The sequence below is a fragment of the Pyxicephalus adspersus genome, chromosome 5 (assembly GCF_032062135.1).
Source record: "Pyxicephalus adspersus chromosome 5, UCB_Pads_2.0, whole genome shotgun sequence".
Classification (NCBI taxonomy): Eukaryota; Metazoa; Chordata; class Amphibia; order Anura; family Pyxicephalidae; genus Pyxicephalus; species Pyxicephalus adspersus.
In genome coordinates, this window is record NC_092862.1 from 63,672,021 (window position 1) to 63,685,597 (window position 13,577).

General features: G+C 37.6%; 1 protein-coding gene across 4 annotated transcripts in view; it reads right to left on the reverse strand.

The window, feature by feature from the left end:
- Window positions 1–13,577, reverse strand: part of RREB1 (ras responsive element binding protein 1) — a 58,359-nt gene that overhangs the window by 26,585 nt on the left and 18,197 nt on the right. For all 4 annotated transcript variants that reach the window (XM_072411751.1, XM_072411752.1, XM_072411749.1 and 1 more), the window contains one exon: window positions 1,513–1,633. In XM_072411751.1, coding sequence (XP_072267852.1) covers window positions 1,513–1,591 — 79 coding nt within the window. In that variant the 5' untranslated portion in view covers window positions 1,592–1,633. The remainder of the gene's footprint in view (window positions 1–1,512; window positions 1,634–13,577) is intronic.

The following is a 13,577-nucleotide window of genomic DNA, read 5'->3' on the forward strand; positions in this document are numbered from 1 at the left end:
GAAATTGGGGACCAGCAAGGGGTGTGTTTATCCCTATGCAAATATTGACTTTTACAAAGTCAGGCCTCTACAGTAGTAAGTTATAGCAACAGGAAAACAACATAGGAAGGATCATTTTAAAAAGCCATGAGAGTTAGTTTTTTAAGTTTGTACTAAGTGGTGGTTTGCGAATGTAAATATTCACAATGTTGCCCCTACATGGTTTAATTTCCATGAAGGTAAGATCATTTTAGAATAAAAGTATTGTTAAATGTAGAACCAAGGACAGATACCATTATCCGCAGAATATTGAGCAAATATTGATTGTATAGCATGAAAGAATCTATGGGTGATCATTAGTACTTCCAATTGACCCTTTCTTTCTGGTATTCTAACCATTACATGTTTCTTTTCTTGTGTTAAGAAAAGACCAGTCTTGTCCATGTCAGTTAGATTGTAAGGATGTTACAAAGCATCAGTTCAGGCTCCTACCCCCTGCTGCTTAAGACACTCACACCTAAATTCTCCAAAGGGCCAGCTTTCTGTGTGTTAAGTAGGAGGGTCTGCTTACCATAGACAAATACTTAGTTCCCCTGGGGCAATAGGAGAAGAAATGATGGGAAAGCAGTAAGCCAATCACATGGGGAGGAAAAAAGATTACTGGTACCATCTTGAAAGCTTAGAGTATATCTCACCCCCCCCCCCCCCCTTCCTGTTGCAAAAGTTTCAAGGAAGAGACATTTAAAGCGGACAAACAGACTGAAATGAAAAGGTAAGTTTTAAATAGTATAATAAATACAAAAAGATCACAAGACATATTATATCTATTTAAAAAAAGAAAAGTTAAACACACCTTTTGCAAAATATAAAATTTGCTGCCCCGCCAGACATGTCATGTTTTTCCATGTCTGGAAATCCTGAACCCAAGGGAGCACTTGTGTATGAATTTCATAACCTCTATACAGTTCTAAGAGTTCTATGAGCCCATCATAGTGATGGACATATAGGATGAGAAGGAACTGTACCAATGTGAATAATGCCTGCGTTAATTAAGAATACAAGACTACTGGCCATTGTGTTGCTGAATTAGTTTAGTGCACCACAGAACACTGTTGAATGATAACAAGCAATATGTATACATATGAAGTGCTCCTCGGTGTTGCAGTAAATTATATGTATTACTATACAAGATATGGGTCTGCAAAAACTAAATGATACAGTCTGTTTCAGTAAAGCAATAGAAAAAATACTGTACGTAACTGTAAATACAAATTCTGGCTCTTGAGCGGGGAACACCCACTTCACAGGTCATCACCCACCTATGTGTCATATTTTAAGCATGCAAAGTTGCTCGAACCAGTTAATCTTATAAATATAGAGGCAGATAAATTCTTTTCAGGTGACAGGCTACAGAGTGTGAAACTACTGTGTGAAGCAATGGTTAGCAATGCTACTGAATGAGAAAAGCATGCAAAAAGAAGAAGATGACATAAAGGATGAAGGAAGTTCCACAGGAAGTATTTTCTAACTGACCTTCAACTACCAGGCTGCTCCCCGGCTGCTGGAAAGCCTGAAATTGGCAGGGCCCGGTTGAAAAACTAGCTGGCAGCATCCCTTCAATTCCTCCTCCAGCTGGGCACCAATACACTGCAGCCTGATGGAAAGAAGACACAAAGTATGTTTTAACTTCATATGTTATATACCACAACTGTAAAAGAAAAAACCATTATACCAGGCATGGATATATTCAGTTCTATCAACCAGGCGTAAACTGCTCATCAGTTACAGTGGAACTCCAGCCATATTAAAACTAAGAACAATAAAAAAAAAAGTTTTTTGCACAAGTTACACTGTCAGTAAACTGTATCACAGTTCACATTTAAAGTTACATTTTTTCATTAAACCTGTGAATCATATAACTGCATACTGTACATCTGTTTATATACCAAACACTGTTGATGTATTAGAGCACAGCAGGTAGGGGAATCAATTTTAAAATGTCATTATAGTACTTAGCAAAGTGATTTTACCTAATGTTCTAAATTAGTATTTTTTGATTCGTTACTCTATTCTTTTTTCGGGTAGATTTTGTGTTTACCGTTCTGGTATACAAAATCTTTTAATACTTTAAAATTTGTACATGGGGCTGCCAAATCATATATAGTACTTTCTGCTAATTAGTGCAACACTGTATTTGTTATATATGGGTTACAAAAGTTGTACTTTTTAGGGAGCTTCTTTTTATAAACAGCTGAGAACAGAGAATCAACCCACAAACAAGACTAAAAAATCAGGCATAAAACATTGCTATCCAATGGATATGGCTGGTAGCCTATAGATAGCCCATCAATCACCAAAAACATATGAATGATATGGCAATGTAGGGGACAATGACTAAGGTTGTCTTTTACACTCTCCATTAAACTAGTCCCTCTTTTGACTCGGATCTGCTGGGAATAGAGCGGCCTTGGATATTCTGCTCTGTAATGTAGAGTTTTGTCTAGCAATGCATTAGGTTAGATGAAATCATACAAGATGTCCAGTCAGCTTTGTGAAGTAGAGATTTCGAACATTGTGACACTGAGCAGTGGAGAAATTAATGCAGTACTTCTGGTTTGTCATGTGAGTGTGCGAGGATGCTAGAGCACATTCCTAGTCAAAGTTCACAGAAATGAAATGAGGAAGGCAGACGATGGCGTTATCAGAAAAAAAAAAACAGTTCCTTTATAGGTCCTCTTACTGCTGAACAGTCACTGTAACAAGGACAATTCTAACTTTTTACAACCTTTGATGCATGACTTTCAGCCAGTGGTACCAACGTGTCCTAAAACGCCAAAATCTTTAAAATGTTCCACTCATTGCTTTGGCATTACACAATAGGACTGTATGTCCATAGTTTGAAAAATTAGAATCTGCCCTATTCCATCACATGCACATCTTTACATAATGTATTTTGTATGATAATTAGGTATTGTGGATTTCCTGTTTCTATATTTAAGGGGAGTGATCCCCTTCCCCCGCATCTGGACCATGTAGATAAAAGTTGCAGCAAAAGAGTGTTAACAGGTACCCAGCTCCATCTGATTGTACTTTGCCTTATATACACAGCAGTAAGAGCTAATGATTATACATGGATGAAGCAATAGCAAAGCAAGGGCAGCTAACCCTGTATAGATGAGTTTTTCTTTGTACCCTTGTAATGCACACCCCACCCTTCACATTAGATAAGCACTGATCTTACGACAGGAGGTAAATACTTCTAACATGTCTGCAGTATACACCACTATTGATCTGATGTGGCAGCCATGCCCCTGTATTCCTTCACACAAGAATTCTTTAACATCATTTATCAAATTAACCTTAAGATTTCTGTGCGGCTCCTCTGAAAGTACACTGTATCTGAAAAGTGAAAACAGCGAGCACTGCTATCTTACTTTAAAATTGGCCTTACATGAAAATGGTTGAAATCACACAAATATAAGCCATGCATTAATTGGATGACTAAATAAGATGTGTTAATAAGTGTTCCTTGATGAGAAATGATGCTTGCAATGTATATGTGCACTGGTTTGTGTTCTTAGAAATATCTTCCTTGAAATAAGTGCTTTCCTTTATTTAGCTGTGCTGTTCTCTAATGGAATGTGTGAAAACCAGTGCACTCTGGGGAGATTAACACCCTGCTAACCAGCCAATCCCAGTGCTGCATTCACTTACAAAGAGATCTCTTTAGCCTATAATCTGACAGAATGTTCCACATAATTACAGTCACGCTAATGAGTAGAAGTTTAAAGAAGCATGCACTAGTGCATCATCCATCTTTCAGCAAAGGTTCAGGAATTGACCAAAACAATAAATGGGGCAATGTATGAACAGGCAAGTAACCATCAGATGATAAACTGACTGTTACTCTCTGTACACACATTCAATTGCAGTTGCTGGAAACCACCTTTCGTGATCATTTCCAGTGACAATAGTGTGAAAGATGAACAAACGAGAGCTGTACACACAGCGCCATTCTGTTCTTTGGAGAGAGGAGAGGAAGAAGGAAAAAATGAAAGGAACACGGATGTGCTCTTCTCTATTGGCTTGTATATTGGCCAATCTCTGTTGGTCATTCATGGATCCGTCAGAATGTAATCTTAAATTATGTCAGGCGACGGACATACAGGTCAGATTTCATGTCTCATTTCATGTGTGTAAATAGTCCTAAAAAGTGTGTCTAAACTTTTGTTTTGGTTGTGCTTTTATGCCTCTAGACCGCAAAAAATACGCAATACGGTTTTATATCTTTTCCTGCTATATACAAAACACTAAAAAAAAAAAAAACTAAGAAATAAAAAAAAAAAATGTACCAGCTCCAAATAATGTAATATCCAGTGATCCTGCTAGAAGGTTTAGACTTTTCCTGTTTAGGGGTGACAACTGTCACCTGTCCAGAGTTGTTGCTCCGTCATAAGCACCCCTGGTGAGGACTACAAGTGGCCATGCTGACACATATGGTATGGTCTTTTGTTTGTCACCATCAGGAAACTGGTCCTGAGTGATGATGTGCAGCTGGCACTATGGATGAAGACAGGAAGGGGGTAAAAGAGGCTGGAGAACTTTAACACTCAGATGTAAGAAAAAAAGTAAAAACAGTATTGTATAACAAAAAGAAAACAATGACGGAATTGTACAGGATATCCAAAGCTTTGGTAAAAGTTAAGACTTAGAATGCCCTTAACTAACAAAATATTCTACCTCTTCCAATAGATGTCCTATCAATCATCTGATTTAAACGTTTTCCTCTTTCATATGTTTGAGAATCATTCACATTGTACAGGAATGAGATTCCATATAAAGACACCTCAAGTGATCTAAAAGCAACCTTAGCATAGCACATGGTGCTGCTTCTATTAAATATTTCCTATAGATGTTTTATGTGTTCTTTTCTCATAGCAGCCACTAAAAATAGGATCTTCATATTTAGAAGTGAACAAAGATGGAGCAAATGTCTAGGTGGGTGAGGTGGAGCAGATTGTCCTCTAATGGGGTTGCTACAATACACTGTTTTGGAGATGAATTTCCTGCTGATGTGAAGCATGCTGGGGCTCTTGGCTGAAGAGGTCTGTTCAGCTGGTTTAAATATTACTGCCTTGAGCTTTGGAACGTTGCCCATGCGAAGATCTTCCCAGAAGCCTTTTCAGCAGCTTGATGCTCAGAGCTTTCTTTTAAGTCAGAAAACTTATGGCCAATTAACTGCCTAGATACAAAGTATTTATCCGGCAGACACACACTTTAAAGCTTGTCTTTGCAGGAAAGAAAAAAATGAATGCTATTCCTGACTGTCATGTGGCCAAATCTGAATGATGGAATTAACTTCAACATTAGGAAAAACAAAATCTCAGATAAGGGTGACTCACATTGGTGATTGGGGTGTGATATCTGCGTCTATTAGAGTTTTTAGGAAATTTTAAAAAAATACTTGATTAAGTAAACACATTCATAACCACTTGACTGCATTAACATTTGCATATGAAATAAAAGTAATAAATCTCCGAAGAAGAAAAAAAAGAAAAGAAAAGGCCTGTCAAGCACAGACATTTTGCCAAGGACAATATTGTAAGTAAAATATAATACAATCACTGTCTGTTACCTGTTTGTAACATTAACTAAACATTTTTTGTTTTTAATGTAAGATCATTTTGTTACCTGTTGATCCAGCCTTTATATGTGTTATTTTACTATTTCCTACAACAAGCCCTGCTGACCAGAACAATTGGCAGTAACAGGGCTTGAGACAAACAATATATCCCCATGGCTTCCCCAAACGGCAATGGATGATATACATATTACAGCGAATGCTACGCTTTCACACAGTGCAGGAATATATCTCTGTAATTTCTTTACAGAATGCACCGGGTTGTCACTTATTTTCAACAAAAGGGAAAAACAGATCTACTGTCAGGATTAACAGGTAATAAACTATGTCACACAGGGACTCTGAAAAAAAACAAAAATGTTACTGAAAGACGGCATCATGTCATTGTGAGCACTGCAATAAGTTCATAAAACCTAAATCTCTTCCCATAAGTTTGCCTTGCCTGTGTAAAGCAGTAACCAAATGATCCAAGTGTAACCCAATACTCCTATAAACAAACCTTGCAGCATCAGAAAGCACCAAGACAACAGCTTCCTGGGCAGCACAGAAGAGCCTGGAACCGTACCATTTAACACCTAGAAACAGATAAACAGGCTGCATCCTTCCCTCCCCCAGTGCAAAACTTGTTGCCTGCATGCTTGAATCACAAGTAAAGCACATTGGTCCCTGTACTTGGAGGCAGCCATATTTGCTCTTTTTATATGCAGGTTCTGCTTCCTGCTTTGCAAGTTTTACACTTTGGTGTTCCTTGTTACATTGTAATTCTGTGGGGCTAATAACTACACTAGAACAATGCAAGTATGCATCTCTTATACCTTCACAGCTGTCCAGCAGGAAGGCCAAGCTATTGCTGTGAAATACAAAGTTCCCTTGAGTGGTAAATCTACAAATCTTATTTAATACAATAACAAAAACATGGCAAGCGCAAACATGTAAAATCACATTAATTATGCAATAACAACTCAAAATATCTGCTTCCTGAAAATCCATTCTACTTTCCCTTTAAGACGAAATCAGAGATGCTTATCGAGTACATTGAGGGCTATGGAATGCAGACAGTTCCCTTACAGATGAGGCATCTCCATCATGTACAGGCACATACTGATCACTAGAGAATGAATCATTTCTAAGGAGTTTTACAGCTATAGTTCTTAAAGTGGATAAAAATTAGGAGAAGAATATTTGGGTACACAAAAGGCTCATTTTTGTATCTATGCATCTGAAAAAGTGCAAAAAGGTACATGAGGTTAGATCAGATATGCAATGATCTGTTAAGCATACGGTGGTACATGGCTTCCATAAAAGACGATATCTGATAGATAAAAGAAAGCAAAAAATTCTGTCTCCCTGGCAGTCATTATCCTAGAGCTATCAATCTGGTTCCCGTCAATTGACCAAATCCACACAAAGTAAAGTAAAGTACAGATCAATTCCATACTTTTATTTTTGGCGAAACCAGGAGTATTGTTTGTAGTAAAGTGTACACATCTATTTCCTGTTGTTGATACCTTGTGTTTGTGGCCATTGTTCTATTGCCTATTCTGTCTGTTTGATGTATTATGTATCATTAGAAGGATCCTGTCTTTGAGGTGTTGTGTTGGGAGTCACAATTTAACAGGAACATTACACAACCCATAAAGAGACCATAAGAATAAAGTTGTGTGTAAAATCTTTGCTGAAGTCAAAGTTCATCAAATAAAAAGAAAGTGTTATCTTTTCTATGAAGTTGGTGGCCTTGTTATATGAAAGAAACAGAGCTACATATGATGGGCTATAGGTAATACATCTACAGGCTTTTATTTTTTAAGAAAGTTACATAAAGCTACTACCATGGGAGTGTCCTGTTCATGCATATACAGCCTAATTTTTAACAGTATGTATTACACTTGGGCATTTAGGAATCACCATGCATAAGTGCCTAATTAAAATAATCAAGTATAGATTACACGTTAACAGGGCAGTTAGGTCCATACCAACCAAAAAAGGAACTTTATTAGCATCACTGTTTAATATTCTAATAATTTAAATTGTGTAACATCTACATTTGTGGATAAAAAGTCATTAAAAGTATGAACTTTAAAACTATATACATAAAATAGGAACACTTTAAGTAATAATATTTTTCTATACAGATGTAAAAATACTACCCTCCTAAATAAAACAAGTAGGATTTTTAAACTGACAACTATGCCCCTATTTTAAGTACTCACACACAGGAAATTGAAGCTAAGATGGCTCACTTGCTTATAACAATCTACGGGTGCCATCTTTACAATTAAATATGGCTTCTGCCCGTTTGGTGTGGGCAGCACTTTACTTTCTAACAAAACATATTACACATAGTAATTGTTTCACAGGCAGATTTTCACATTACATATATTTATTATACAAACACATCTTCCTCATCATTACCAGTTTACACAATCAAAACCAACATAAGGGGAAACAGAAAGGGGAAAGGACGATCAGGAGCAGTGTAATCACGCAGTTGTTAGGTCATGTCACACAGTTTGTGATGTTGTATATTCTCTTCATGTATGTGCATAGGACAAAGAATGCACTGTCTGCAAGACGACTGCAGTGTGTTTCAGAGTACGAGGTCCCAAAACAAGGATACCATTTGTCTGCTTGAGAGCGCCATTCTGCAAGTAATGACTTACAGCTGGAGCGCTCTGTCCAGCAGCATCATCTGTCTCTCAGAAGTTTTTTTTTTATATTCAGGATTTGTGTTCTTCTGCCTATCCTTAATTTCCCTCAGTTGCTGGCTGGACCAGCAGTAGTACAAGACTTGGGAATAAGTTTAATAAGTAAATGTAGTGTTTATATGTGCCTTAGATTAAACAGTTAAACTTTTACAGTGATTTTAGTCTGCAGACACAGTTTTTGTTACAGTGTCCATCATGAGAAAAAAAAAAAAAAATCAGGGATGGACTAAATAGACCTCTTCCATGGATAAAGAAACACCATGGCTACAAGTATGACAACATTTGGCAGTAATGAAGGAGTCTTGATAAGTCTGTGTTGCCCACTTCCTATTATTGGCCTGAGCAAAAACACCTGAACTGTGAAGGTCTGGATCTCCTAAACAAGTCCATCAGTTAGAACATACAAATCATACAGCAAACCTGATTATTTAAAGCAGAGCTGTATGCAAACATGTACATTTACAATGCCTTTGTCCATTATAAAGTGTTGTGTGATCAAATCACCCCTGCCAGACAGAATAGCTAGGTCTCTAAATTACCTACCACACATATGTAAAAAAACAAAAAATGCAAAGCACATTTTCTTTTCTGCAGTTGTGCTCACGGATAGCAGAACAGAAACCAAGAGCAAAACAGGTTTTGTAAGGAGGATAATTAAACCCTTAGCAAAATCGTATTGTGTAAAATAGCCTAATTAGTTATTCATTTTCACCAAATATCTTTAAAGCTTTTAAAACATACTCGTATGCGCTTAATCATTGTACATTTGTACGGTGGCCTTTGCAAGTTTCCAATGAGGTTGAATGCAGTTAACATTACAACATTGTAACGTGCATTAGAAGGTAAGGATTGCAAGTCCCATCATTTTTTGCACACTACGTTGGCAGTGCTGTGGGGTTTCCTGCTAATGAAAGACATTATTGGAGGCTGTACATATTAGATCCCTGTGTATCAGCATGTGATCCTGTAGTCCTAAACAGGAGCACACAATTGGGAGTAACAAGGCTGCGCCTGCAGGCAGACCTTGTAAAGCAGCATTGAGCATTGTAACATTGAGAGGACATGGCTGGGGGAGAGATTACAACTGGAATAGATTTTTGTCTGGCCAGTGATTGGACAGTAAAAGAGCAGTAAAGTAATAATGAGGTAGACCCTGCACATATCTGACTGTTCCTTCCCAGCATATGTATATGTAGGATACCCATTTCCAGTCTGCCAGCCGCTACAGACGGAATTAGAAGAAGCATTATAAGAGGCAGTCAGGAGGAGATCTACTCCACAAGGTACTCCACATGATGCTTTTATAAAGTGGTACATACTTCAAAACAGTTAAAAGTATTGGTTCTGAATGCTAATATCAAGATCATGCAATAATTATCTAGATGACTGCTGGGTCTCAAGTTCTAACCATTTCACATTATACCCAAATGTCTGGGCAACATAAACTTCCCGCTGATCATGCCAAAGAGATCCTAAATTTCTGTACTCTGCAAACTATGCTGACTCTGCAATTAAATGTCAGTCCTGCATGAAATCTACACTGCTGGACTACAGAGCACCCCACCTTTCCTCATCTTCATATCATCAGAGGAAAATGGTATGTGGTCTAGCAGGAAAAAGAACTCGGGCTTGGCTGACATTGCTTAGTATTTTAGCGCAGCAGAAGCAATGCAGTGAGTTCACTATATATATTGTCAGATTTATTTATGTAATTACAGCTTACATAAATGTGTATGTAATGCAGAGGTGTAATAAATATTTTTCTATTTGAATTTGCCCAGACAAACACTAACTCTCAATAATGATGTCTTACAGCGAATAGCAGAAATGAATAAACCATCAATTTTATTCTCACATACTGAACATGTGGTGTGCTGCCTTCAATCAGTTTGTTAGAAAATCAAGCAGTCAGAATTGTAAAGTACACAGTTCTAAGTGGTGGTTGGTGGCTGTACAAGCATGTCGTGTTTAGCACATTTTGCTATTGTATGCGTAATCAATCCAATAAAGGGGCGTCAGGAAGCAAGGCCAACATTGTGCTATTGTTTCAGCCACAGCACAGTTAAACATTGTAACAGCTGCTATTTTTAAGAAAGGAAAAAAGAAGTTACACCATTACAGCAGTGTTATTTCCAGCAGAAATAGAATGGCTGAAAAGGGTTGTAACCAAAATATGCTGGTTCTATGAAGCATTATAAAAATAGAGCCATATGGTATCGATATTCCATGTCTGCACATACTGAACATCCTTGATTTTTGCCTATTTACAGCCAAGACTTTTAGGCCACTGATACCTCTCCTTGTAAACAGACATTTACAAAATAAAAAAAAAAACACATTTGAACCCCAAAACTGTCTTTGGTGGATATATTATAGTACACAAGAAAGAACAGATCTTCATCTATGTGGCCAATCATGCCTAGTATTAGTCCAGACAGACTTGAGTGTCCTGGACATCTTCCTGTAATCACTGATAGTTGCAATCTGTTCATATGGCTTTATAAGAACTGGGTGTGATAGACAAAAAGCTCACGGTAGTATACAGGCCACAAGACTGTGGTCTAATAAGCAGCGAGGAGCACAATGCAGCGTAACTGGTTTGGCAAGATTTTCAAAATCTTCCACCTAAATGTGTATGCTGCTAGGCATCATCTGCAGAACTAGTTGCATTTTTCAGTAAAACGCCACCATCTTCCATCCCTGCAATAAAAACATTTCACGGGCAGGTTTTTCCAAGGATGTTGTGCGTACAAGGAGGTAAAGGACAGATATCTGCATAAGAAACAGCAGCTGGCAAAGAAAGGCCCCGCTGTTCCCTGCTTAAGACTCAGAAGTTGCACATGTCTATGCCCATCATTCTGCAGCCCAGAGACATGGGGCAGGCAGGCAGTATTCTTAACCCTTTTATTCCCTAGATATAACACAAAATTTCATATATTTAAAGGCTGAGACATGGTATTTGTGTGTTAGACATAGCATGACATCACAGGAGTAACTCCCGATTTGTATTTTAAATGACAAGATAATTGATAGCTGTGCTTCTTTTGGTACGTGCCCTGGATTTTGGTGTTCCTGAAGAGATTTAATTGAACGGTAGCTGTAAATTTAGGCTTGTGTTTTGTAACATCAGTAGATGTTATAATGCATCTCAGGCATAATGAGTGATGTGAAACCCCTAACAATCTACATGATAGGGACAAGGGAGCTAGCATGTCAGTTTGCTGCTGCTGTAGACCTACCATATATAGTACATTTGCTGGCTAGAATTTAGTTCTGAGTGTCAACCTATCCAGTGACACAAGCATTCCTTGGCTTGGTTTGTGTATGACATACAGCTTTCTTCTTGCAGCATGGCCACACCTGCCAGAGCACATGGGCAGCAAGGAATGAATTCACAAGTAAAAGTCTACTCATATATTTATCCTTCACAAGCACTGACACAGCCAGTGCTGCATCTCAACCAGTTTTTCATCTGCCATTCTCTTATTACAAAATCACATGTGACTTCCAAATGTTGGAAAGCACATGATGCTGGTACTGTATCCTATTTTATATTCCAGATGAATGATGCTTTTGGATCTTTCCACATTGACCTTCCAGACATATTGCTCTGACTTCTGCGCGAGTATGAAAGTTTAATTTAACAAAAACAAAACATTGATTTCTATAGGAAACTGATGACATTCAGATGAATTGTAAAGACCTGATGTATAAAAGTAATAGGAAACGAAGGTGGGTGGAGTCAGGGTAACATTATTAGAGAAAAGATCTGATCATATTGTAGTGGAAATCTATCAGGACAAATCAAAATGGGCTGATTTAATGCAATAGGTTAATGTGAAAAGCATTACAACATGTTAAATAGTATGTGGTAACATTTCAAAAATCTGCACCCAACCTTATCCAGGATGATCATGAACCAATACATACCTGGCTGAATCGCCATCAGGCTTCCTAATTCTCAATTTTACGTTTGGCACATTATTTGTTTCTATGCTATATTGAAGTAGCTGGAAAATCTTTTTTAAGAGAACTCATTTGGGGACAAGCAAGGCCATCATAAGACCTTGTATAGGCCATTACATTTGAATGTAACCAGAAATGCTGGTGGGAATATTTTACTCGTGGACAGATATAGAAAACAGAATTATCAGTTTTATGTAGTAGAATTAGCCAAAGGTTTATATTAGACAATCAAAGGTACATACATTGAAGTTTATATTTTCTATACTTGAAAAAAATCAATAGCAGTCATAATTATTATTAGGCTTTATATAGCGCCAACATATTACATAGCACTTTACAAAGTCTATTGTCATACCACTAACCGTCCCTCAAAGGAGCTTACAATCTAATGTAATACATCTGGTAAGGACTGGTAAACTGCAAAACATTCTGGTGTGGTTCTTGGGTCTAGCAACCCAGTTTTCTAATATTAAAGTCAAGTCTTTTCAACCATTTAAACAATGAAAGAAGCATTGGAAAGATCCCTTGAAGTACAGATACCACTGATTGACAGTGATTAGTTTTAAAAACAATTTGCAAATTATTTTCTTGGACACCCTCATTCTTATCAGTTGTGAGTTTTGTAACCAAAATAGAACGGTTGGTGTTCACTAGAGTCTAAACACACTTTGGTATATGGACAGCCTTTTGTACTCCGGGTCACATAACCAGAGCCAATACCTCAATTGTGCCATACAGAATAAGAAAAGGTTGCTGGTGTTGCAAGCACCTGAGAAACAAATCTGGATAATGCTTGCAAGCCTAGGACAGGGTGATCTGCACATTCATTTATGCCACCGGTTTTATTTTACTCAGGCGTACACAGCTGCTGAATATGTCAGCACTTTACAAGATCGGAATATTCAGATTCCAATTTCACTTGTATCTTGTACATGACAAGGGACTGGGACATTTCTATTAGTAAATATTGTGTTTTTGTGATCACTTTCAACCCATCTACCCCTGGAAGGTAACACTGGAAAGCCAGCATTCCACAGCTAAGGTATTTGCAAACCAGCCACAAATAAGAGGTGGCCTACAGACCTGAAATAAGAGCGCCTAGCAACCAAAAAAAGAATACAAGCATGTAGAGTGCTCAGGATGCTGCGGAAAACTAACTCTGTGAGCATACAGGGCTTGCAATCACTTTACTTTCTTATAAAGTACCATTTTTGTTTTTAAAAAAACTGTATTTATATAACACCAACATATTATGCAGTGTTGTACATTAAATAGGGGTTGCAAAT